Source organism: Sinocyclocheilus anshuiensis, unplaced genomic scaffold (assembly GCF_001515605.1).
Source record: "Sinocyclocheilus anshuiensis isolate Anshui unplaced genomic scaffold, SAMN03320099.WGS_v1.1 scaffold453, whole genome shotgun sequence".
Classification (NCBI taxonomy): Eukaryota; Metazoa; Chordata; class Actinopteri; order Cypriniformes; family Cyprinidae; genus Sinocyclocheilus; species Sinocyclocheilus anshuiensis.
In genome coordinates, this window is record NW_015537979.1 from 1691611 (window position 1) to 1719570 (window position 27960).

A 27960-nucleotide genomic window follows, 5' to 3' on the forward strand; every position below is an offset into this window, starting at 1 on the left:
ACCGACAGACAACACTAAATAAGACTCACAAACAGATATCAGACTGACACACACACAGAGCGCTTGCTGAATGACAAAAAGCTGATGCTGGTCTCACCGCACGTGCTTTTATAGCTTCCTGGTCATTACGTCTCCTGCCCGTGACGTCTCGCCCATCTATTGGTCTGATTACACACGTGGTTCAGAGCCGGTCACGCTGAAGGGCGTTCCCGAAGCATCCTCCGACGCAGCTCGAGTTCCTGAAGAGGAACCAATATCGTGCATCCCTGATTTTATTTCTTTCCCAACTGTCCTATCTATCTATCTATCTATCTATCTATCTATCTATCTCGTTTTAGATTGATACATTTCCAAAGCTTTATTAGTGATCAACCAAGAGTTAATAAAACAGTACAGTACAGTATGTAAATATCCTAACAGACACCTCAACATCTTCATTAATCGAATCAATTTTTTACTGTCTGTTTTTTTTTCAACAGCCATCTGTGTATGTGAACTTGCGAATGAAGAGAGCGTGTTTGTGTAAGTATACATGTATCGTTAAGGGATCAGTTTTTTTTGTGAGTGGGATGAATTAATGCACATTCACATTTAGTCTAGAACTACAGTAACATCATGTTCACACAGCGCACACAACTCCTCTGTACTTCCGATTTCTCCCAACATGGGGACAGGAGACTTGTCAGTCAATAAATGTGAAAACAAAGTAACTGGCGTTACTTTTTTGAAAAAGTAACTCGGATATTTTCTTGTAAATTAAAAAAGTAATGCATTACTTTACTAGTTACTTGAAAAAAGTAATACGATTACGTAACTCGCGTTACTTGTAATGAGTTACCCCCAACACTGGTTATAGGTGATCAATCTAATAATAATAATAATAATAATAATAATAATAATGCAACGCTAACCATAGGGCTGGACAAAAAATCGAATGCGATTTTCATGTGCATCTCGTCAGTAAAGCCGCTCCTGTGATTAGTAGTAAATCTCCAGCACATGCTTTCAGATGGAGCGCATTTACTAGCGCATGAAAATCGCATTTGATTTTTTGCACAGCCCTAGCTAACCGTCACAACAGGACAGGGCAGAAGAAGAGATGATCTACGCACCAACCCAAGAATGGCGATTTCTGCTTGTTTTAAATCAGCAGTGTGTGAAAGTTTCATGTTCTAGAGATGCACCGGTTGACCAGCTATAAACAACATGAGGGTCTTAATGATGGCAAAATTGTATTTTTTTTTTCTTTTTTCTTTTTTGAGTGAACTATCCCTTTAAGAGATTCAGGCCCTACTTTGTACCCTGTGAATGGAAAGTACCTACCAGCAGAAATATGACTCCCATTACACACAGAGGAATAATATGCAGAGGATTGAGTGACTTCTCTTTTTCTCTTTGCTATTGTATTCTAGCAGTTGAATCCTTACCTTTCCGGCCTGTGCTGTTCTTTCATTTGCTTCGTCTCTTGTGTTTGACATTCTCTCTTTTTCACATTGAATCATGTTTTCAGCCTTTCCCACAGGTTCAGTCCTGTATGTTGAGCCATCTACTTCAGTTGCATTTTGTGACAGCTTTCACTTACTCTTTATGAAAATAAAATGATGTTTATGTCTGAATCTGTATCCTTATCTTTCTCACTCTCATGCTGTCTGTTGTGTTTTGTCTGCTACCTAATCAATGCCTGTCTCTTTCTGTCTGTTTGCTGGGTGAAATGGGCTTCTGTCTTCAGGTGTTGATTAATGTGTGACCTGCAGCTCCTGATAACAAATCCTTCCTCTGTTACAAGAGTTGCCATCCTTCTGACTGACCATAGTGCTTTTATTTGAAATACATACTTCTTTTTGTTAAAATATAGAGACATAGAGAAGTGGGAAGTTTGGGATCAGGGAACGTGTAGTGAAGGGATGGTAGTGTTTTACAGTCACATTATCTATTTTGCTCCATTGTCAATAGTGTAGAGATGAATGAAGCACAGCTCACACAGACCTCGCTTTCCAACCAAGCAGCTTTATGTTGGTCAATGCAGCAAATTTGCATGATCTGCAACTTGAACACATGTGAAATTTGTAAAATAAACTTTTTAGCTCTGACAAAAAACTCCTGATTGTGTGGATTTTTTATCAGAGGTATTATCATTAACTAAAACTAAAATTAAAACTAAAACCATAAAAAACCCAATTTTCATTACATAAAATAAAACAAATGTCAACTGAAATAAAAGAAAATAAATTGTTTGTAAAATTAAACATTTAATTTCTGCTTGTTGTCAAGGTATCATTTCTAATTTTCTTTTAGTTCAAAATAACTACATCTAAAACTGACATAAATAATAAAAAACTGTTTTACACATATTTAAAAAAAATTATGAAAATGACAAAAACGCACAACAAAATCAAACAAAATTCAAATTAAAACAGAACATATATATAAAAAAATTACCAAAAACTATGATAGTATATCAATGTTACTAATTCCTATTAAAATGACTACATTTTACCAGTAAACTTTCGCCAAGCAACTGTGAGCGCACCTTAATTCAGTGCATTCTAATACATATTCCTTATTTTGTCTTGTATTTGGACGTTTATGTTGTAATTATTGTCAGCTCAGTTTCCTGTTTCAGTTTGTAGTCATTTTGTAGTTTTATTTCTGATTGGTTGCCCTTGGTTGTGTTTCTAGGTATTTCCTTGTTATCCTTTGTGTATTTAAGACCTGGGCTGCGTTCAGCCCCGACAAAACGGTGCAAAACGTTTATCTATGCTGCCTTCAAAAATCAATCAGATGAAGGTATCTCATGAGACAGGAAGTGAAGCTAACTTTGCATTCGGACGTGCCTTGATGCCTTCCTAGCTTGGAATGCGTCCTTTTATTACATAAAATTACATACGTCCTTTTATTACATGCTTTTATTATATAAAAGCAATACGTTTATGTAATAAATTTAGTTGATTTATTATTATTATTATATATTTTTTTCCCCTTCTCTTATGTATTTGGTGTATTTTGAGTATTTGTATGTGTGTGTTAAGTGTTGTATATGTGAAGCACTACGAAAGTCTGAATTAATTGCCCCAAGGGGATTAATAAAGCTCTAAACTAAACTAAGTCCTCCGAAGGCAGCATGTTAGAGCTTTCGGACGCACTGGTTTCCCAGTGTTTCATTGTCAATTGTTAGATGTACTCTGGTTCCTTGCATTTCTTGTTCCCTGTTCTGGTTTTTGGTCTTTTTATTAAACCCCTGCACTTGGATTCATGCCTCTGTCTGCCATCCTTTGCTTCCAGAGTTACAAATATAATCAGTTTCTCAAATATTAAATGTCGCAACAGTCTTCTGGTGGTCTTTTTTGGTGGTAAATGGTGTTACGCTCATACTTGTCGAACGTCCATGATTTTGGATTTCATTTATAGATGAATTAAGAAGGTATTTTCCATAATTTGCATATTCACTTTGACAGCCTTTAGAAATAAGACATTATAAAGATATTTTGTTATTAAGATTTGTCTCACAATGTAAGTTTTTAAGGTGTCTAGTAGTCACAATTAAATAAATCAGGCCTGTGAGTGTTTACTCTCATAGTTTACACAAGCTAGCGTTGCATTTCATCATGCTCTCACACAAGCATAGCATACCCTAGTAAAGGGTTTTATTACAGTTCTCTGCAGCAGAGAGCCATAAAAGTGTGTTTTGATGAATCTTTCTGCTCATTGCGGCAGTCAGAACAAAGTGTGTGTGTAATTAGAAGAGCATTGTTTACACAGAAGCATGCAGCGCTAGTTGTTTTAATTAGCGCTTTCAAAGAAAAAAGTACCCTGTAAGAGCACCCTGAAGATATGAAAGCAGCACACTGTTTTTCCGTATTCGTCCTGCTTACTAATCCATCTGTTGTTTTTTTAGTATGATAGATTTACATTTTTTCGATTTTAAACCTGTTTTGAATTTTTAAACCTGGTGGGAATGTTGTCAGGTGAACATATGGGCCACATACTGTATATTTTTGCTTCAGCGTTAAACTGGTTTCTGTTGAGATGGTGACAATATGGATGTTTTCGCTTCACAGATCCAGCCAGGAGAGGCTTTCACTGTGTACCACACCAGCCTGACGCTCTCCAGCTTATGCAAACCAGTGGTGCTTTGGACCCAGCAGGACGTGTGTAAGTGGCTGAAGAAACACTGTCCCCACAACTACCTGACCTACATGGAGGCCTTCTCTCACCACGCCATCACAGGTACAGCACAGCTCTCTCTATCACACAGCACACTGGAAATACAGAGACAGGGAATTTCAGAACTGTGTTTTCCAGTGAACTGAAACTGGTCTAGAGAGTAAAACTTCATGCCTAATTCAAAGTCATGCCTAATTTGTGAGGGAATCATTCTTTTGAGTCAGTTTTTTTCCTTCAAATGGTCGAGCCAGTTTAAAATCTGCCTGAATGATTCATTAGTGAATCAAAATCAGTGTTATTTTATTATCATTGATACATATATATTAATTGAGGTTCAGTACCATTGAATTTTAGAATCACCATTACAGTTTTTGTTGATATTTTGAATTAGATTTAATTTTTATATTTTCTGCTTTCATGTTAATTTGAGTTAGTTTTATTAATTTTGGTGTGTGTTTTGTCATTTTTATTCTTTCTTTATATGTCTATATTATTGTTAGAAATTATTATAGTGCATTAAGTTAAACTAAAAGAAAATGAGAAATGATACCTTGGCAACTAGCTGTGATAAAATATATATTTTTTTAAATTTTAATATATTTTCTTTTATTTCACATAGAGTTATTATATAGATAACTTAAACTAAAATCATAAAAAGCATGTTTAATTTGAAATTAAATACAATATTTAAAAAATATATATTTTATTTAAGCTAGTTTCCAGGGCAACATTTCTCATTTTTTAAATTTAGTTTAACTTGATGCACTAAAATAACTAAAACTGAAATCAAAATTAAAGCAGAAAATAATTATAAAATCTAATTCAAAATATTAACTATAATATAACTAGAAAACAACTATAATACTAAAATAACAATGATTTCAGTTAACCTTTATTTTAAGTAATGAAAATGTGTGATTTTTATGGTTTTAGTTTTATATGAACCAAAATGATTTTTAAATGTGATTATGCAGTAATTATTTTATAACGCATTAGGATAATCATAGATCCGCCAAGCCTTACTGTGGTCTGTCAGAGGAACAGCTTTGGCATCCTCTAACTAACACACTCTCATCCAACTCCCAGAGCTGTGTGCACTGAGTTCTCTCACTAATGGACAATTATACACTGTAATGTTGAGTCATTTGTCACATCACAGTCATTTGCACAAGGCCTCGCCATCTAGGGGTCACCGGAGCGGCGCTTCCAAGTAATAAAATCATTTTACACTGCCATTCGTGCGTTTGGTCCTGGAAATTTAGCAGTGTTGAAGAGGAGCTGAGACTAAATGGATTTAGTAAAGGTGGACATTCAGCTTTTGTTATTTGTGGGATTTGTAATATTTGGCAGACAGAAGATGGCAATGTTATGAGTAGAGTGTTTGAATCACAGATGCCCCATTCAATGTCATATGAGTGCCAAGCTCATATGAGTCATGTGACATCTATTAGCCAGTCAGGGAAGAGTTGTGCCTTAGGAGAGGTGTGATGGCTGGATGGTTTGTATTGGGCTCAATGACATATGTCCATGAAAAAGACAATATCTAGTTTAAAACACTTGTGGTACATTATTAGAAATGTGTTGGTTTTATATGGTCTTGAAATACTTTTATACCATTTTCAAGAAAGGTTCAATTTAAAACTCACGTAGTGTAACTGTCAATTAAAAAGCAACAGGGTATTATCTTTTTTTATTTGAATGCATGAGTGAACACATAAGATTGGTGGGAATTCAGATAGCTAGTAGAGCCTTGGATCATCAACACAAGGAAGGGTTGTAATAAGATTAGTGATATTTATTAACAATTGATATGCAAGAGCAAATACATCAGCTAGTAATGATACCAATAAATGAACATGCACTGCTAATAGATAATAGACGACTAAACAAGAAGGAAGATACTGAATAAAATGGTAGAAACAAATAAATGGAGTGAACACAGAATGAATAAATGCAATGCTGTTGAGCTGAATGTAGCAATAGAAGAGAATTCTATGTTAAAGCTTCTTATGGAAAACCACTTAATGGCTCTGGTAAAATTGACGATAAATAATTGCTTATTTATCTTTGAACAAATAATGCAGCTATTGTTTGTAACGCTGACCCCAGGTAAATGTTATCTAAGCAGGTTAAAAAAATAGGCTGCAGGTATAAACTAAGCCAAGGTCTTTAGGAAAAAGGTTTGGTAAGTTTATATTTATGTTCCACACGGTCGGGTGATCAGTTCGGCAGTAGAGACGTCTTCCACTGGTGATGCAGATTGCGTGCAGTGAGAAGGGCACAGGGTTGCGTTCCGGCAGCAGTTGATACGCTGGCCTGGAGGATGCTGACCTTCTGTTGTGCCAAGAGAGTCCTTAGAGCGTGTGCTGGGTCAGATGGGTCTTCACAGAATCCTTTGTAGTCTGGCTGCGTTGCTGAGGAGCCGTGTGTTTCAGGCAGTGTCTGAAGGAGGTCCTTTGCGGACTGTGCTGCTTTCGGAGCTGCAAGAGTCAAATGAGGTCCGTCACTGCTGGGTCCTTTGCAAATGAAGGGCAGCCGAATGCAATATAGAAAGTTTACTCAAGAGTTGAGCTGAACCTTAACTGTCTTGAAGTCTCTTTCCTCATCAGGTTAGAAACTTAGACAGTGGTGTCTGTTAATGTCTCCTTCGCCGCCAAGTCAGAAACACAGTATGCTGTTGTGCTTGTGAGTGTCTCACTGAACGTACCAGAGACTTGGAACAAGAACTTTTCTGATTCCGTTCCTGGAATGTGATTGGCCACTTGTGTCCGAGGTGGCCACAGTGTTACCTGCCCTAGTGTGGAACTCATTTGCATACAGTCGAGTACAAAGTTAAACAGTGTCTTTAACATTTTACCCATGCATTATTTCTTTACCAAACCTCTTTCAAATTATTACCAGCATCATGGGGAGCAAATAGAATCCAAACATGATAGGAAACAGTTGAGCTATCATTTGTTTAATCCATAATATGTTAATAGGCCTGCTCCCTTGAACTGTTGTGTTAACAGTCAGTAGCCATTAACAGAAACTATACTTTTTATCTGGGGGTGAAGTGAATGTTTTGCAGTTAACGTCCATTTAAGGACTCCAAACATAGGTATTAATGGATTTGGATAGATCTTTGTGGCCTTTCTTTGTTTCGGCCACTGCTGCTTCATCCAGAAGTCCTAGGGAATTTTTATGGCAGTTCTTTCCTAAAACTTAGGATGGGGTTTGGTGATTAGGTTCAACCCGTAGTCCAAAGAGACGTCTTCTCTTAGGTGGTGGTGGGTGCAGGAGTTCTCCTATCCTGCTAGAAGTGTCTGGCAGTTGTCTTGGCATCTTATCTGATGTTTCTGTGGCACAACTCTCTCCACACCGGTCCCTGGAATGCCATCTCGACTGTTGTTCACACACACACACACACACACACACACACACACACACACAGAAATCAATTGTGATCTAGGTTTTTTTTTTTTTTGGTGCAGTTCCAGTGCTTTACTTCATTCTTATATTTATTAACATTCTTATATTTTAGGGTTATGTGTATGCATGCCGTGGATCTTTCTGTCCTTCAGACAGTGATGGTTGAACACAAGCACTCATTTTAGCAGCATTACATTTAGTTAGGGTGGAGTGATAAATGTCTGCCCCCTCCAAATGCCCCTTTAAGTAATTCATCCGGGCGCCGACACCGGCTAGAGGCTTTATTCTATTGTCTGTGCTATTATTTATTGCTTCATTTATCAAGCCTCATTCTCAGATGGTGTGTGTCTGTAAGTGGGTGTCTGAGTGTGTAATTTTTCCTGGGTCATTGGCACTGTAACTTGAAGCACTGTTACACACACTGCTGTAAAACACTGTAAGACACTGACTCATGTCAGACAAGACCTTTGCTTGCTTCAGGGACAGACTGATTCTGCTGCAACATAGGTATTGGTCTTTTGAGTCAGCTAACAGCTGCAAGTGTGAATTGCTTTGGACCGCATTCATGTGAATTACTAGTAAGTACAGCACCTTAAAGTGCATTTTAAAGAGCCCATGAAATCAAAATTGCAGTTTTGTAGCTGTTAGTCAGTGTCTCACATCTTTTTTTTTGTTGTAAATGTAAGATAAATAGAAATAACCAAGTGTACTTTATCACTATCACTAACTTCAGGGCATTATTTGGGAACACATTAAACCCATCTGCAGGGAATCCTTTTCCACTCGGTTCACCTGTGCTGTCTGCTGCTACACAAAAGCCTCAGACAAACAGCAATCCTGGATAAAGTGCTTCTGGAGGGCTGAATTCAAAAGCTCTGAATCTGTGTGTGTGCATGTGTGTGTATATATACTAGAGAGCTTTACAAAACTCCTCAATGTTGTGCACTATGGAAGCACCATATCAAGATGAAAAATACAGTGCAGCTTAGAAACAAAAATCACAATAGTCCAAATATAAACCTCAAGAAGCACCCCTGCCTATTTACGGACGTTTCCATTATCAGTGTTGTTAGCATCTCCCATGCTCTAATTGTTCCTCCCAGCCTGATGTGAGTGACTGGGAAGCGAATGCAATCCCCACAGCCATGTGTGAATTCCTGGAGCTGGAAAGTGGGTCAGTGTTGGCCCATGACTGTCCTCTAAAGCCCCAGGGGTAACTGGAGGTTGCTCCATCACAGCACTCTGGGTCAGTGGAGCGTCTCTGTCCAATAATCTCCCATAAGCCCTGAGTAGTTAAATACACTAGCAATTGGTCTAACAGCCTATGCATCATGCTTAACAGGATATACTTCAGTGACTGATGCTTTTTAGCATGAAGATGGATGTATGGAGAGTGCGGTTTGGAAAGATTGTTACATTAGCTTGAAGAATATGAATTTGTCCTAAATTTGTTCAGAATTAGATGATTTGATTTTGGTAAACAAGAACAACAGGATTCAAATAATGAATATAATAATGGCCAGAACTTTTGTTTACCCTTCCTGGTTTGCACTTGCACTTTCCAGTAATTTATACAGAAATGTAAACAGTATAATGTAGTGTAGCCTGTTTTTATACAGTAAATGCATTTTTACTACCGAAAAAAAAATAAAATAAAATTTACAGTAAAAATAAACAGCAACTGTGGTTACCAGAAATTCAGTGGTGAAAATGTTAACCAATTTAGAGTTATTACTGTGACATTTATTTTTCAATGTGACAATGTCTGTTTACTATCAATAAATAGATAAAATATTAAAATATAGTTATATTAATTATTTGTCAAATATTTCTTAAAACTTTGTTATGATAAACCATGTATTAGTGGTCCAAACACTAGATAAATCACATTCAAATAAAAACTGTTTGATGCCCTCCAAAAGATGTGACATTGATTTTTGAGCCAATTTGACCAATGCTACTCTCATTTAATATTCATAATTAGTTGTTTCTTAATGTGTTACATGATTCGTATTACACATCTGTAAATATCACATAAAGGAGGCAAGCAGCACAGCTGCAGTCACAAGTTCAGGATATCCCAACACATTCATTTAGTTTGAGCCAATGCTATATAATATGTTCAACACAACAGTCTTACTCAAAATTATTTGCTAAAAAAAATCACCATTCCAAAATGGAAAAAGCACTTCCCGTTGAACCTCTCTAGATGTAATACAGCAGAGATTCCTACTGTATATTATAGATCTAGAGGCAAGAGACAGCTTAATAAAGTGGTGTCTGCTGAATTGCTGTGATTTACTGTAATTTGCTGAGGATGGGCCATTTCAGTGTGGTACTTCAGGCCTCTTTTTGTTCTCTCTCTCTTTCTCTCTCTGTTTGGGATTCACCTTGCGATTCCATTTAAGGGCTTTGTTCTTTATTGTTCAAACACACACACGAACAGGCCCATACACAGATGTCCTCTCATACCGGCCGCTCCTTTATCTCTTTAACCATTGCTATTTCTGTAAAATAGCTTCAGTTTGGCAGCTGATCTCTTCCACTGTACAGCAAAGCACATTAAAGACCCCATAAAATTGAAATTGCTTTTAGTCAAGAAAGCTTTTAGTCAGTGTCTGTTAGCTTTGAGGTCATCTGTATGTTAGTGTAGGCTACTCATAAAAGTTAGGAGTCAAATAAAGTTCTGGGAAAACAGACCAAAAATATTAATGACTGATCTCACACTCATGGGTATATCCAATTTTTTTGTCCAGTAAAATGCTGTCTAGAATGAGAATGTCCCCTTTTAAATTATTAATACCATCTGTCTTTGATAGCAGTAGCAAGTAGCAAGTCATGGTTTGTGCGCAAACACACAGACTTCACCTACTATTCATCTTGCATCTCTGAGATGCAAAAGGGACCAGCCATTCACTATGTCCCGACCAAGGACGGATTATGACATTGGCTTGCCCTGGGCACCTGGGCACAGATGTCTCGCACCATCTGTACACCAGAAGCGTGCTGTGTGGTGTGACACAACACGAGGAGATTGTGACGGTATAATCAACGAGTCTCTCTGCCTCGCAATTGTAGAGTCATTGTGCAGTTGCTGTGTAGATAATCATCCTTGATTATCATGGCAACAGTCCAAGCTAATATGTTTCTGCAGCTCATCAGCACCCCCTGCTGGTCTGGAGCCCAGCAGGCCTGAATACAACCCAGGCTCATTGGAAAAACATGCCTGTGATGACATTTCTGCATAATGCTAGGTAGCTTCTTGGACATTTTTGCAACACAACCAAGGTGAAATGTCCAGTTACTTATTTACTTATTTAAAAGAGATGAACCAGAATCTGACAATGACTTATGTATGTATCTCAGCAGTTCAGAAGTTCAATGTCTACTATTTGAACACTATGTGTTTAAAAATAATATAGGATCTACACTAAACCCGAACCTAAACCTAACCTATAGTGTTAATAAAAGGAAACGGCATTTTAGCTTGCTTTTACATGTTTTCAAGCTATTTGAAGGACTTGCAACTCTGGACTCCTAAATCTAATGCTGTACCGGGTGCGCTACTGAGCAAGTGAACGTCATCAGAAAAGCCAAACATATGGAGCTGCTTATGTGATGCAAACTTCAAAATGTTTGTTTACAAATCATGCACTATGGTAAAAGTGTTTTGAGGTCATGACATAGTACTGTGCAAGGAACTGCATGAAAATAACTATTTATTACTTGATAATCTGACCCCGTAATCATAATTTGTGAGAAAAGGAATAAGTTGTTGCTGTTTTACTGCCACTAGTATTCATTGCAGATGAAAACGGCAGTGAATTGTATTTATTGTATTGTATTTTTTTTGCGAATATTTAGGTAGCTGCAGTGAGCCTACAGTATGTTGTCCAGATATATACAGTATGGAGGCCCTTTCAAAACTTCCTGATTAAATTTAAAATGTCAACAGAGAAAAGATAACTACACGTCGTTCTATTTCTAGCTGACTTGGAAGATAGTCAACCTTTCTGCCTCTAACCACTGACTAACCGAGATGAGTCATTTTGATCACCATGTCTGAAATTCTAGAAGTTTCTGTAACCGAATCTCACTTATGAGAAAGTAATTAAACGCCAGGTGGTGGTTTCTCTCAGGGGACAGCTCATGAAGTTCTGTAAACGATCTGTAAAACTGTAATCATCACCATCCAATCCCTGAACCCCCAAACCACACTGCACTCATCTCTCCAATTCCACTACGTCATCAGAGAAATAGCCACAGCCAGCTGTTATTAAGGTCATTATGTTTCATTTACGGAGGGGAATAGCTGTCCAGCGCTGATGTTTCTGGACACACACCACACAAATCAATACACTCATCCAAGGTCACAAAATGGGCCTTACGTAACCCGACTTCATTAGTAATCATTACACAAAGCAAAATGTGCGAAAATTTGAACACATTTATTAATGTGGCCTAAAATAGACTCTCGTTACGTAAACTGTATGTGTGGCGTTCTTGTGAGGGAGTGCCTGTGTACTTGCCAGGTGAGAATGAGGATGGATGATTATATTGTAAGAGAGAATGAGATGATTTATGAGTCTAATTAGAGTGAGCGCATTCGGGGCAAATTCGCCTGCTTTGTGATGTTTTTTGAAGGACAGGACTCTAGTGGTAGGACAGTGAGGTACGTGTGTAGGCTTTATGCCATCTGTCTGTCTGACTGCTGAGGTAAATAAACTCTTTGTTCCAAAACTAGTATGTTGCCTTGCTGTCTAATTCCTACATTGGATGCTTTATACATTTTAATTTTAATTAGTCTGAGCTTTTTTATTATTATTATTTAGACCTTTTTCATTTTTTTTATAAATGTTTATCTCAACCTTACATTGTTTTATTTTGTGGATTTTTACTGTTGTCATTTGTCTCATTTGATGTATTTTGTTAATTTTCTAATGTTTTAAAATTATTCTGACTTGTGACACTTTGAGCTGCAGTTTATGTTTGAAAGGTGGCATACAAATAAATTGTATTATTATTTTAATTTGATTTAGTTTATTTGTTTATTTTTGTATACTTACCATTTCTCTCCAGTACATCTGCCAACTTGGATAGATTTTTTTTTCTCCACAAAGCTTGTAATACTCTATTTTGGAATTGTCATATCCACAAAATATACATGCAGTTCTGCTCTTAGAATTTAGCATATTAGTACAGTTTGTATATTATTTTGGCCAGTGAATATGCTTTTTTAATTAGAACATTCTAATTAGACTGAGATTTTTTACAATATTTTTTGTAAATATTTACATTTTTTATTATTTTTTTCCTTAACCTATTTTTTCCCTTTTGTTGCTTTTTAAAGTTGTTCTTTGTCTTATGTATTTTGTTCATTTCCTGTATTTTTTGTAATTATTCTTACACTTTTTTATTTGTTATAAATTGCACAATAAATTATAATAAATTGTACAATATATTAGTTTGTTTATTATTATTATTTTATATAGTCGACATTCTCTCAATTGTGTATGCTACCTTGGGGGATTTTTTCACAGAGCTTTTAACAATGTATTGCCTCATCCACAAAGGATATATTGGCCAAAATGAGGTGTCTTGGAAAGCAGCAAAGCTAAAATTGTACTACAAAAAGGAAAAGTCTTATTACATCTCTGGTTCCTGGTTACATATTCAGAAAGACTTTTTCTTGGGTTGTCTTGTTCTGTTGGCAAGACTTGTGACATTAATTTGATGGTTTCTGTGGGGATTTAAACAAATGTAAACCAATTCCACACTACTGATCACATTTTCTGTTTCTGTCTTGCTATTTTACAAAGCTGGCATTGACTTTTTAAACTGTCATTCATCCTGTCCCTCACACACTTTTTCAGGTCGTGCCCTGTTGCGGTTGAACGGAGAGAAGCTGGAAAGGATGGGTATAATCCAAGAGACACTGAGACAGGAAGTCTTGCAGCAGGTCCTGCAACTACAGGTCAGAGAGGAAGTGCGTAACCTACAGTTGCTCAGCAGAGGTGAGAGGTCAACACCTGAAACACACACAACCTCATCTGCTATGAAGTTATCCATTATTGCTGCAGTTGACTAGCATGGCCCATGTGGGACAGAGATTCATTCAAAGATTGGGGCGGGGGGGATTAACAAATTATCACAGACCCCTCACCCAAACAACTATACTGGGTGACAGGATGTCTGTGAACGACCCCCAGGCCCCTAGTTACCATGGCAACCAGAACACCTCAGCCAGACCAGATCAACTTTATGACCTAAAAGTATGTAGAGAGAATCTTCCCCTAAACGAAACAGAGGTTTAGTATAAGCTGTAGACCCCCTTCTAATATGGCGCTGATGGTTTCACTCAGGTGGTTAACTGACTCATTTTCCATAACTGCATTCTCTGGTTTCTCTTAACGGTTTCATTCATCCACTTCTACTTCCCAATGTATGAGTGTTTGTATGTTTGTTTGTTTAGATTAGTTTTGTGTTAGTGTTTAGTTAATAAAACTTTTGTGAACAAATTACACGAGTTACTGGTTCTGTCACCGCTTGTGAATGGTGTCCCTTTTAGGATCCGATCTATAGCTACATGCTCTAATGCAGGGGTCTCCAACCTTTTTTACACCACGGACCGGTTATGTTTGGAAAATATTATTGAGGACCGGCTGGATGGGAGGGATATATAGCCTAATATACAATATATATATATATTAGGCTATTATATAGTATTATAATAGCATTATATAGTGGTTCAACGCATTATATTGTGGTTTTTTTGAGTCACAGATCGGACTATTTTTTCTGATAAGCAAGAAAAAAATATTTAAAGCACAGAGAATGACAATGCCGTGAAGGGTTTTTGACATAGGCTAATTGTGCACACTTTGATTGTGTTCGAGAACAGCGCGTGAGTAACGAATTGAGCTCTCTTTCGTTTCTTCTTCTTGTGGTTTAAAATTGCTTGTACGTGTGAATTGGCAAATTAATCTGCGAATCACGTGCGTGCCGAACGGTAGGGTCTCAGCCGTACGTATTACGGATCAACTGCGATCCGTTTAACTCCTAATATGTGACAGATCAGAGCAATCTATAATTTACTTTTACTTAAATTGTCGAATTGCTACTCCATATCAGTCGCATACAAAGAAAATACAGAATAATTACAACAATCATTAACATAAATAAATAACAGAGTGTCATATCTATACACATTTTTTCCAGAACGTTCTTGCGACCCGGTAGCAATTCTTCCACGGCCCGGTAGTGGGTCGCGACCCAGTGGTTGGGGACCTCTGCTCTAATGCATTAGTACTGTAAGAAAGTTATTTTCTGTGGCCACGAAAATGTTCTTTCTTAGATTTGATATGAAATTATACTGAATGTTCGCTGGACGAACAGATTAGTTGATTGTAATATTAATTCTGCTACAGTTACTACTGGCAGCTGTGGTAAATAATTGTAATTAATTATAATTCATTGTAATTATTTATATACATTTCCCTTTTGAGCTAATTTGCTACAAATATAATTGTCAGGAAATACACACTGAACAGAGATTAAATGAATCCAGGCACAGCTTTATTGGACACAATTGTATAATAATATAATATAATATAATATAATATAATGTAATGTAATGTAATGTAATATAATATCAGTCTATAATATAATATAATATAATATAATATAATATAATATAATATAATATAATATAATATAATATAATATAATATAATATTTGAGGACCAGAAATCACTGTTGTATAATAAAACATATCCTTATTTTATATATTCATATCCTATTAGGTATTAGGTTTTTTGGGATAAAAGTTTTTCTTGAATACAAAAGTTGTAAGTTTCTCTTTTTTTAAAACCTCACTTAAATACAACTTTCAAAGTTTCAAAGGACAACCTGGAGACACAAAATGTGAGGGTCTCCTCGGAGCAGACACGTCCTCTGAACTCCCGCCTCAGCAAGTGTCAAAGCCCAATGTACCCCATATTAACAAGAAAAGGGAATTAGAGACCACTTAAACGCTGTGTCAGGGAATTCTACCAACAGCTTAGGGGAAAATATTTAATTTAACAGTTCACTAAGTCCTGGTCTCTGTGCTATGATAAAGGAATCTAATTGAACCACCCAGTGGAAAAATCCTCACCTGAGGTTCAAGCAGAGGACCTGGGTGAGGGTTCAAACAGATGAAGGGTGTTCGAGAGCGAAGGACGGTCAAATAAAAGTGCCGTCAATGCTGATTAGTTTGTTTCTGATAGTTGCCGTCACCTGTCAGACCGTGTTAAGTCTGGCTCCAGGGGACTGTTAGGCACGGCTGGAGGACACAGCTTATCTGAGTTTATTCTTAGATGCGTCTCTCAGCCAGCAGGGTCTCCACTAGATGTCTAAACAGAGGCCATCTATAGCAGCCTGTCGTATTTGATTAAGTTGGCGTGAATGAAAATATGAAATATTGATTGGGTGAAAAATGAGAAAACCAGTCTGACCATAGAAGGGTCTTGATCAGTGTTTTGGATAAAGTTGATGTAGAAGAACTGAAGTGGCAAGGGTTTTTGGTGTTAAGCATGTTGATGAAGAAGGGTTTTGTGTTTCTGTTTAACTTAGAAATTAAAGGGTCAAACGTGTCAATTCTGTCATCATTTACTCACCCTCATGTTGTTACAAAACTGTATGAGTTTCTGCTGTTAAATAGAAAAAGAAACTGTTTGTGATTCTATTGCATTCAGAGCTGGATTTACGCATAGGGATTCTAGGCACGTGCCTATGCTTGCTCGTCCAGGGGGGGGCCCAAACACAATGAAGAGATATATAATGATAAAACACATCCATATTTTATTCTGTGCAGATATCCATATTTTATTAGGTATTATTAAGTCATTTTAATTAGACTGAACAATGTTTTTGGTATTTTAATTTAATCATATAATATAATATAATTCTATACAGTTGTATATTCAGTAATTGTATTTTGGTGAATTGTTTTTTCCAATTATGTGTGTCAGAAGAATATAATATAATATAATATTAATATGTTTGTTATAATATGGGATATCTACAACAGTAAAAGAACCAAAACCCCAGAAGACATTGAGCAAATAAATATAACAAACAATAGGGTAAAAATGACAAAATATTTCCATTTCTTCAACATTTTTTATGTACAGAAATCACGCTTTCTTTCTCCCGTTCTCTCTCACACATGCACACACATTGACACTCGCGCACACACGGAGACGCAGACAGAAACTTGTCATCAACGCTATATCATCAAGGCCTATTGTATTATTAGGGAAGGGGGGCCCAAAAATTTGTTTTGCCTATGTCACGAAAAGAGGTAAATCCGGCCCTGATTGCTTTCAATGACAGGAAATGGTTACTGGGCAAATTTGACAGCCAGAAACATTATTCTGCTTCACATAACTCTTAATATGTAATATGATCTGAATGTTTTTTTTTGGTAATTCCACAGAAAAATTACTTTGTTTTGCTAAAGATTGTGGTGTAAGCCACTCCAGTGTCTTTTACACGTCCCACTTTATTCAGCCTAATTTTTATTATTATGATATCTGAGATGTGCATTTAGGTAACATTTACTCATAATGTGTTGATAAACCATAATATGGAGAAGTGGGGTGTGGTTAGAATTTTGGGACTTTTTTTTTTGAAGAAGAAGTCTCTTATACTCACCAAGGCTGTATTTGTTTGATAAAAATGAACAAAAAAAAGTAAAATTGTTAAATATTATTACAATTTAAAGTAAATGTTTTCTATTTTAAAATATATTTTTTCCTGTGATGCAAAGCTGAATATTCAGCATCATTACTCCAGTCTTCAGTGTCACATGATCCTTCAGAAATCGTTCTGATATGCTGATTTGATCCTCAAGAAATGTATTCATATTATTATCAATGTTGAAAACAGTTGTGCTATTTAATATTTTTTGTGGAAACTGGGATACTTTTTTCAAATTTTTTTTCATATAATTTTTTTTACTGTCTTTACTGTTACTTTTGCCAATTTAATGCATCCTTACTGAATAAAAGTATTAATTTCTTATAAAAAAAAATTCTTACTGACCTTAAAAATTGAATGGTAGATGACATCATATACTCTTAAAATTATTTCAATCATGACAACTCTCAGAATGAATTTTACCAGCATTTATTAGTAAACATGGAATGTGCATAGGCTTGGCCTTGGCGGACTAGATCTGCTATGTTGCTGCTGCTGCTGGAGTAAGGACACATCTGAAATACACGTGAAACAGTGACTTGAATTCAGACTGCTGCAAGGAAAATAGGGAGAACCCCGGAACAGATCTAGGCAGGTGGTGCTGGGGAAGGTGGAGGGTTAGTAAAATCCCATGGCTCGCTTCAATGAACTGATTCGATACAAGTCAGGAATAAATAAGTTACGTAGATAGGAACAAACAAATGATTGGATGAGCAATCGGCTTTAAGTAAACCAATCAGCTGCTCGGAAGAGATTCATGACTGAACTATATATATTTTAAAACACTATATATATTTTATGTATCGTTAATTTTTTATTTATTTAGGGTCCTCTTTCCTTTACCAGTACAATGGAGATTTAACAGGAAAGTGGAGCGAGAGATGGGGGAATGGGTTCAGGACACAACCCTGCTGTTTATACGTGATGAATCCATGTCTGCGTTAGCACAACAGCTCCTTTTATGTCTTGTGCAACTCACGTACCAGTGCTTTGACAAATTTGGTTTCATTCATCAGTACAAAGTATATATATCAAAGTAGTAAGGTACGATATATATCAGTGAGGGTAATAGCTTTCTGTCCCCTGCCCAATAATTTAGCATTGTCTATTAACAATCAGCTTGATACCCATCGGCTCTTTTGCCGGTCTCTGTTAAAGCTCATATAACGCTCACATGAGTGAATCTGAGGTGTAGATTGACCTTTCAGTCCAATTGCTATCTGGTATTTATCCTTTGAAATGTTGCCTCTGTACTCTTCTAAATTGCTTTGTTCTTTTGGTTCCCAGTAAGGCTAAGTAATTCTGCCCTCTTCATCCCTCGCCGAACCCTCCTCCTTCCTCACACCGAAGCAATTTAGCCAAGAGCGAGACAGATTCTTCCAACACTTAATTGCTGTTTCTATTGAAACACCAAACCTTATTACCTCTTCTCCAAATTACCACCCAATCGTCTGACTGTAATAGCCTTAAACATCTCACACAAATAGAAAAGAAAAACCTGTGATCCACTGCTTCATCATAGCAAACAGTGCAATCGTTTGTTCCAGTTAACAAAACAAGTCAGTTGAAGGGAAACATCCTTTTTTTTGTCTCATTATCATGTTTGAGACGTCAGTAACTCGTCATTTAGTCTCCTCATGTGTATTTAAACTAATGTTGCATAGATGTTTTTCCTGAAAAGGATTCATACAAATGAATGCATGATGCTTCCATTAATTTTTAACGTGTTTTATAATGCACTTTGCTTGTGTGCTATTTAGGAGTGTTGTAAAATTGAAAGGCTTTAATGTTTCATTTCACAATATGAAGATCTGGGAAAAGTCATCTTAACTTATCGACATATCAAACTGAATATCAAATGTAAAATGATTTTTCGTTAAACGAGACAGATTTGTGATACTCAGAGAAATAAGTCTTCAAGAAACCAATTAAATGTTGATGTAGCTAACGCTGTGAACCCGACGGGAAGTCTCTGAGACTCAGCTTCATTTAGAGGAAAGCGACCCACACAAACTCCCTGAGACTTCCGCTAGCGTAATCAGTTAGTCTCCCCCATATGCCTGTTTCCATCAGGAGAGCATCCTGAGGCCCTTCCAAACATCTGCCACAACAAGCTACTCAATGCACGTTTTTCATCATGTTTCTTTCTCTTTTTTTAGCTTTAAAGGAAATGTTGACACAAAAATAAAACTCCTGCGTCGTTTCAGAATGTTGTGCTGGTAAATTTAATTTATTAATAAAGTCATTTTGACCCAGAGATCATTTTCTTTTTCCGCAAAATGGTAATGTTATTGCATCACTGCTTATAAATTTCTCATTATACTATATTATTACCAAATATTGGATTAAATCTTTTTGTCAGCTTCTTTTCTTTCAATTAGCACAGGTTTTGTATTTCTTGTGGGAAGTGATTGATTGCAGGCTTCATTGATCTGAGCCTCAGTTTTTGAGCGAACATTGTCAAAATTACCCACAAACATTTTTTTTTTTTCAAAAACTGAGGTGCATAAGCTCAGATCAATGAAGCATACAATCAGTCAGTTCCAAAAAGAAAAGCAAAACCTGTGCTAATTGAAAGACAACAAAAAGACTGAATCCAAGAGTTGGTGATAATATAGCATTATGTAAGCTATTTTTTTTAAAAGGCCAGTCATTTTTGATTGAGAACACCAAATTATGTAAAAGATTTTCAGCACAGAACAAGGGTTAAATCGGGAAACACCTTTTCAGACTTTTCGTCTTCCTAATAGTGGGCCTTAATGGAAGCTTTGGTATATTTTGAACACTGTTCTCTACTGAAATTGGGTTGCTTTGAACTAGTGGGACACGTTCTCGTCTCTGGAGACTCTAGCCCCTTTCACACAGCAATACCAGTAAATTGCCGTAAAATTATCGGAACGACTTTACCGGTAAATACAAAAATGCACTGTTCACACAGGCAACTATGTTCCGCCTTTTTTCCGGTAAAGCACCATTAATACGTCAGTTTCAAAATACCGGTAAATTCTGTGACATCATTAACCAGAAATTACCTCTAAACGGCTGCACCTCCCGGTGTTGTGTTTGTAAACATGGAGGGGTAAACGCGGTCTGTGTTTTTGTTGATGTTTTCATTTTTGTGTCAAACGTTAACATTTATGCAGCTGTTTGCCCAAAGACATTGTATTAGACAACTTTCTTTGACTTCTGTAAACAGCACGGAGTAAATGTGTCACCTGCGTCAGAATGTTATGATTGGCCCAGAGTCTTACGTCAGCATGTTCCGAACTCTTACGTGCTCATACTGGTAATCTCGTTCTGCGTTCACACAGAGCACATTACTGGTGATTTACTGGTAATATTACAGTTTCTCAAACTGGTAAATTGCCGGAACAGTTTTACCGGTATTTTTGAAAAGGTCCTGTTCACACATGATCACTTAATGGTAATTTACCAGTAAAGGGGCTTCTCTTTGCATTCTAAATGTTTTTTCATAGATGGACGTCTTTACCTTCACCAGTAATCAGGTGTCTTCTTCAGAGGCTGTGCAGCAGATGACACATTCACCAATCATTCTGACTTTCACCAGCTTTGGCACTTTGTCATTTGATGTCACGGCAGCACAAAGCACGCCACCTGTTCCTTTCCTCAAATGCGTTTGTCTCTGATTGTCTATTGTCCAGCGATTTGAATTGTTCGTTCCATTATACTCTTATCTTTTTTTACTTTCATTTTCATATGTTCTTTCTCGTCAGATTGAACAAGACTATCATTGATTGCCCAGGCCGGAAGAAACATGTCTCTAAATTGCAATCAGCATTTTTTACAATCTCTACAAACTGATTGCATAACAAAAAAAATAAAAATAAATAAATCATGCAGTGTTTCCAGTATACAGCCGGCTTCTACAGTTTAATGTATTCTGGTATGATCTCATTTTGTCTAGTCCTTTTTATTTCTGCCATTGATGAAAAGATCCTTCCTGCATGTTCTGGAGAGTTATGTTAATTGCTACCACAAGACAAGCTCCACTCAAACTCTCAAACAACATCTGGACGGTCTGCCGCCGCAGCACTTCACGTATGAATGATGGTTGCTGCACATCTGAATCTTAAGAATTACTTGTTTGTGAAGCATTTTTCTAAGAAGTATACCCTAGTCAAATTAAATTTGAACAATATTTGTGCAAATCCAAACCAGTTTTTGACTATTTTCCATAACCTACTGAGATTAATGCCTACATGGGCGGCTGTCTTCTAATGTAGCATTCTAACCGACTGACTGTTTTGAAATCCCATAGACAGCAACTGTGAGCATCACACAAATAATTTGAACAAGTAATTTAAAAAAAATGGATCACTTCTATAATTATGAATGGAAGAAATTGCAATGCGTAACAGGAAATACACATTGTTGTCAGGTGTATTGCTGAGGTGAAATACACTTTCAGAAAAAAATCTGCTAAAAATGTGCATTTTATTTTAAGGTTGTAACAGCTTGTCAGTGGGCCAATGCCCTCAAAGGTACATCTGTGTACCTTATTTATCCCTAAAACTTGCATAATAGTAGCTTAAGGGTACATATTACTACTCTAAGGTGCCAATATGAACCTTTTAGGAGTAGATAAGGTACAACTTTTTGACAAGACACTGCCACACTGACAAACTGTTGTACCCCCAAAGGTAGAATTTTTATTTGTAGTGTCAACCAGTGGTCAACCAATATGCTGTCAAGCCTGATATACCGGACAGTGTTTGGCTTTTTTTTTTTAATTATCAGCATCAGCCAATAAGTTTTCTGTTTGGCTGCTAACCATCAGAGACAGGACTTTTATTTTGACAGTGCTGAGAACCCTGCGCCTGACGCACTGGAGCTCCCATTCCCACAATCGTATAGTCTACTGTCTGAGTAGGTACTACATTAGCAACCGTTAAAAAAGCATGTTCTATATAATATGATTGAGTGTAGTGTGAATGAAATCTGGACATACCATGACCACCATGTTGGCTTTGTCACGTCAGGTGCGTCAGTGCACTGCCATTCACAGCTCTCCCCTGTGGCCTCATGGGATGGTAAAGTGCCCATCAAATGCATATTCCAGAATCTTCACAGGCTTATTTATGAAAATATTATTCCCATTGCACACAAACTTACCAGATCACTCAGTTAGTTATGGAGTTTACTTACTTTTTATTTGTTTTTAACAAATAGGATTAAAGAATTACAGTTGCTATCTGTTTATTTTTCAGATTTATTTTTTTCTATCAAGTTCTAATTGTTTCTGTTGAAATATTATGTAAAATAAATATACATAACATGACATAAATTATGCGTTATTTACTATCGGCCACCCTGCTCTCTGGCATCGGCCATCAAAAAAAACCATTATTGGCCCACCACTATATCAGACTGGCAGTCACATGATTTCAGCAAACGAGGCTTCATTAGGTTGTACTGTTTCAAAATGTTTGTAATTTCAATGGTTTGATGCTAGGAGACATTGATCTAAAGATGAACCCATAAACCAGTGTCTAATATATGGTTTTAATTTATATTAATTGATTTAGAGTTTTGAAAAGCTCAGTTTCTCCCATCACTCTTTTATATGGCTCTTGTCTGCCTGTGATACACTCAAACTTGAACTGTATACTTTTTTATATAAATGAAATCGAGTTTGACACTCAGACACATGCTGAGTTAGGATTGTGTATAAACAAAGACTATAGAATACCCAAGACGTGTCACTCGTATAGTTTTGAATGGGGAAAAATGCAACACTCAATATGTCCGCTCTATCGAAGGAAGCCCCGCCTTCTGAATAAAAGAGCCAATCGCTAATCGGTAAAGTCAGCGCGTCACTGCAACTGTCGTTAGAAGTCCCGGTTGCTATAGAAACAGTCAGCATTCAGAGACGTGTGCTTAGGACTGTGCATGTGCACTGGCTGGTCTAGCCTGAAAAATACGTTGTTTTTTTATGCTATTTAAACAAAAGAAACATTTATGAGACAGTTGTTGTCAGATTTCATTGGTGATTTCAAATATGAAATTTAATCGTAAGCTTAGCGAACAGTTTTGGAGAATTTGATGTTTCCCCATTCAGAGAGATAGGAGCTGCACTTGCATGCCCGAGAGGCGTTTCAAATATGGCCGCCGAGTGAAATGACTTGCCTTAAAGGGACTTTTTTCTAAAGAAAGGCATCTGTAAAGGCAGTATAACGTTACTGCTGCCTTTGGGAACAGACTTTGCATCTGAAGTGTGCACATGATACACATTTATGAATTTCTCTCTCATAAGGCAAGCGTTAGAGGGGAGAACATGAAGGTACAAAGGGATCTAACAGATAAGAAGCCAAATCCATGGATAGTGCGTAAATGTCTAACCAGAGAGGTTCTGTGATGCACATCCCTTCTCCACATGTATTTCCTGCAATCACATAAATAATGTATGCCCTTTTTCATTCTCTTGTCTCTTTTCTCTCTTCACAGCTTCCTTCGGCAACATTTCTTAGCTCGTCTATCCTTTTGGCAGCTCTCTCGACTTCCCGGCAGACACGGGAGGCCTTGTTCCAAACTGCTACAGACAGAAAGAGAGAGAGCGAATCTGCCTGGAGGTGGAGCTGTGGAGGAGACTGTTAACTCCAATTTTCTAATCTTTTTATGCAGATCTGAATGGGGTTTCAAAGACTCAAATGGACAAAGTCGGACTCTAAAACTGTAATATAGTGATAAGATTCAAGTCTCACCTCATCTCTACAAAACCCAGAGCACCAACCAGAGCTCTGTCAGGCAATAATGAGGATACGGATTGGATCAAGATGCTGACTTTCAAGACGTTGACTTAAAGTTGATCTCAGATCCAAATCTGAAGATGAACATTGATCTCAGATCATGTTAAGAAGCGGTTCATCTCAGCAGCCTTGATTCCCCAAGTGTTTGGATGATGTCTGACAGACCTGCTCTTTTATCACTCATTTAACATGGACGTAGATGCAATGCTGAAGAAATCCTGTTTCTACAAGTGTGGAAACAGACAATTCCTCCTCCTACCTCTCACGATAGATTGTATCATTTCATTTGCTGAGAATTAGATATAGAATATAGGGCATGAAGTTTGATTATCCAGCATCTTCCCATTCCTGACTTCAAGCTAAAAGGATGTTCACACTGACAAAAACAATGACTACATGATCTGAAGCTGGATATTACGGACAATTTGTTTGAAAATGAACACTGAATGTTAATAATATCAGATGTGCACATGTAAAAACCAACCATCATTTTGCTTTTCTTCTCAGGACGTTCAAGAGCTTTGTATATTGTTCCTGCTGTTACCTTCATAAACAATAACTCTTTAAGTTATATTCTTGATTTCATTGTCATTTTGAAATCTTGCACAAATGTAGCAGGTTTTCTCCTAATATACAAAGAATATATCAGCGTATAAATATACCTTTACTCTAGAGTGTGTGTCTAGATCACTGTCACTCGTAGAAGTCCCAGTTGTCCTTGTTTACAAAGCAATAATGTAAAGAGGTGCCACATGTCTGCATGGCTAGACCTGTTAGAGACTGTTTTTAAATCAGCTACCTTACAATCACAAAATTGAGGTCTGCAACATACTCTACGCAAGCAAACGCTTCTAGATTCTAGATCAATTTGGTGTTGCGTTCCAAGATGTCGCAATTCATAACACACTTCAAGTACCGCCAGTTTTCTCTTTCAGGTCAACTATTGTGATGGCGGAGCTGGAGGCTGAGAGAACACCAAATAGTTGATGTTGGGTTTCGTTGGATCAGTGTGTTTAACCGTGTTGGTGTTTGTTGGGTTAGTGTGAACATGGCAATTGTGTTTCCCAACATAATAAATTCAAATGCTAACTTTAAATGTTTGAAATGTTGCTGGTTGTGTGAACGAGGCTTTTGAGTAATGAGGTTCGTTATCTCCAAGAACGCAAGAAGGCATGTTAAGTATGTACTGTAGAGAGACAGTTTATTTCCTCTAGTATGATTAAGGAGCTTTTGCGGAGAGAATGTAATTCTTTCCATTTTGTGATTTTGTCTTTATTAGTGCTGATGAATCCTGAACGCTTCGACACTCAACTACACTGTGATGCAGTGGCATGTTTAAGGAAGCGTAAATGTTTGTCTGTATTCTGAGTTACTGTATAATCTCATTTTTACAAAGCTTGAGTCTCAGCGTGATCGTCAGATGCTCTTGACACCAGTCATTGTTCTAGGCTTTTACACAATGTACTCAAAGCTGACGGAAATCTGGCCCCGTGACACAAACCAATTCAGTCCATCCAGGTTGAAAGGGTTTATATGAGACTGACAGGCCAGACTTCTCTCTGAAATTCATGTGACATAATGATCAGTGGGTTTCCAGAGCATTTTGCTGATTCTTGCATTCTGACACATTAGCATTTTTTTCTCTCCAGACATGCAATGGGTTTCTTTTAAATCTTGTTATGCAAAAAAGTGAGGGAAATGAACATTGGTTATGTAATGACCTGCTACCAACATGATTATACAAGACATGGTGTGGCAAAGACAGCTGTATGCGTGTGTTTTGGAATAAAGTTTTAAAAATACAGATTTCTCATTTGTGTAGTTTCTCTTTCACTATTGTTTGAAAAAAGTATGTATAGTGGAATAAATGCAAAGTAAAGAACATCTATTAAAAATGCCCAAACCACCCAATTTTGACAGATTGACCTACAGTAAACAAGCATTCTGGAAAATCTCGTCTTTTAGTATGTCTGTAGATTTATGGGTTAATATATATTTAAAAAAAATATTAAATACACATCTAAATGTTAAATCTAAACACAATTCTTAAATATGTCAATGTACATTGTATAAATGTTAGGGTCAGTAAGATATTTTAATGTTTTTGAAAGAATTCTCTTATGCTTACCAAAGCAGCTTTTTTTTTTTTAAATACAGTGAAATATTACCATTTAAAATAACTGTGTTTTATTGTAATATATTTTATTCCTGTGATGTAAAGCTGAATTTTCAGCGTCATTGCTTCAGTCTTCAGTGTCACATGATCCTTCAGAAATCATTCTAATATGCTGATTTGCTGCTCAAGAAACATTTACTATTATTATTATTATCAATGTTGAAAACAGTTGTGCTGCTTAATATTTTTGTGGAAATTGTGATCTAGTTGATTTTCAGGATTCTCTCGTGATTAGAAAGTTCAAAAGAACTGCATTTATTTTGAAATAGAAATCTTTTGTAAGATTATGTGTCTTTACTGATCAATTCGTATCCTTGAATCCTTGCTGAATAAAATGATTAATTTCTTTAAAATGATCTTACTGACCCCAAACCTTTGAATGCTTCAACTTATTTTCAGATATAATGTCCCCTAACTCAAATCTTTTGAATTTGTTTACCAAAAAGATTAATTTGTTTAAAGACTTGCTCAGTGACTGTTTTTACAGGTTACAATGTTACTCCAGTAGGTGATTCTCGTTTTATGTTATTGAATTATTCACTCAAGTCCGTTTTCAGGAACAAAACATGTCATTTTTTTCATTTTGTTCATTTCTTTGGTTTGTTCATTCATCTGCTTCAGAACGGAGATATTTTAGCAAATGAAAAATATTCAGTGCATGAAAGTGAGAATGATTTGATCAAATCAAACACTGATTCACAGATGAAACACCACAAATGCATATAACGTCATTGTCTGTTTTGATTAAAGCTTTAATGCAGCCTGTTCTCATACTGTGTGATATGCCAGAACAGAAAAAGTTCATCGAGTTGCTTCCACCATCAGAGAATCTATCCGTCCAGAACACCAGTCTCTCTCTAACATTTTCAGACATGATTGATGCGTTGAAATTATGTCAAAAACACTTAAATTAGGCAGCCCACTAGGTTTTAAAACAAAGCCATTCTTTATGATTTTTCTCAAACTCCTCCACATTCCTGTAATCACCAGTTTATTTCCCGCTGTGTGCGTCTGGCCCGCATCCATTATTTCTCCCCTTCTCATTTTCAGGATTTGAAACCGCTTCTAAAGCCTCTTGAAAGCATTCAATACTCAATAGAGCTGTACGGTTTGTATTCTAAAACCCATAACAGAATTAGCATTTTCGAGCCATGGATTCCCTCCTGAGTTTTCAGTGGGTTTTAGAATAAATGACACATATTCATATCTCAAGCGTGAGTTTTGTTGCTGACGTAAGGACAGGAGTTTATGTGCTTGATGAATTGGACAGTCGTTGTAATCCTTATGTAGCAATTTGTTTGCAACTTTTATCCTTTTATACGGAATTAGCCTTCCATGTTGTATGGAGACCCATTTCTGCCACAAAGTAAAAAAAAGCTGTTTAGATTATATCTCACAATTTTAAGTTAACATCACATATTTTTTCCCCCCAAGTTCATATCTTACAGTTTAGACTTAGTTTATAAAACAATTCTGACTTTTTTCCTATTGTAGCAAATTAGCTCAAAAAGTAAATATATATAAATAATTACAGTTAATTATGATTAATTACACTTATTTATATCAGCTGCCAGTAGTAACTGTAGCAGAATAAAATTTCCCTCAACTAATCTGTTCGTCCAGCGAACATGTAAGTTCATATCAATTCTAGGAAAGGATATTTTCGTGGCCACAGAAAATACTTTCATACAGTATTAATGC

At 36.6% G+C, this 27960-nt stretch overlaps 1 protein-coding gene across 2 annotated transcripts in view; it reads left to right on the forward strand.

Moving 5' to 3' along the window:
• Window positions 1–24648, forward strand: part of LOC107673587 (sterile alpha motif domain-containing protein 10-like) — a 69113-nt gene extending 44465 nt beyond the window's left edge. For both annotated transcript variants that reach the window (XM_016467226.1, XM_016467236.1), the window contains exons 3-5: window positions 4059–4227; window positions 13449–13589; window positions 23782–24648. In XM_016467226.1, coding sequence (XP_016322712.1) covers window positions 4059–4227; window positions 13449–13589; window positions 23782–23804 — 333 coding nt within the window. In that variant the 3' untranslated portion in view covers window positions 23805–24648. The remainder of the gene's footprint in view (window positions 1–4058; window positions 4228–13448; window positions 13590–23781) is intronic.
• The last annotated feature ends 3312 nt before the right edge of the window (window positions 24649–27960 follow it).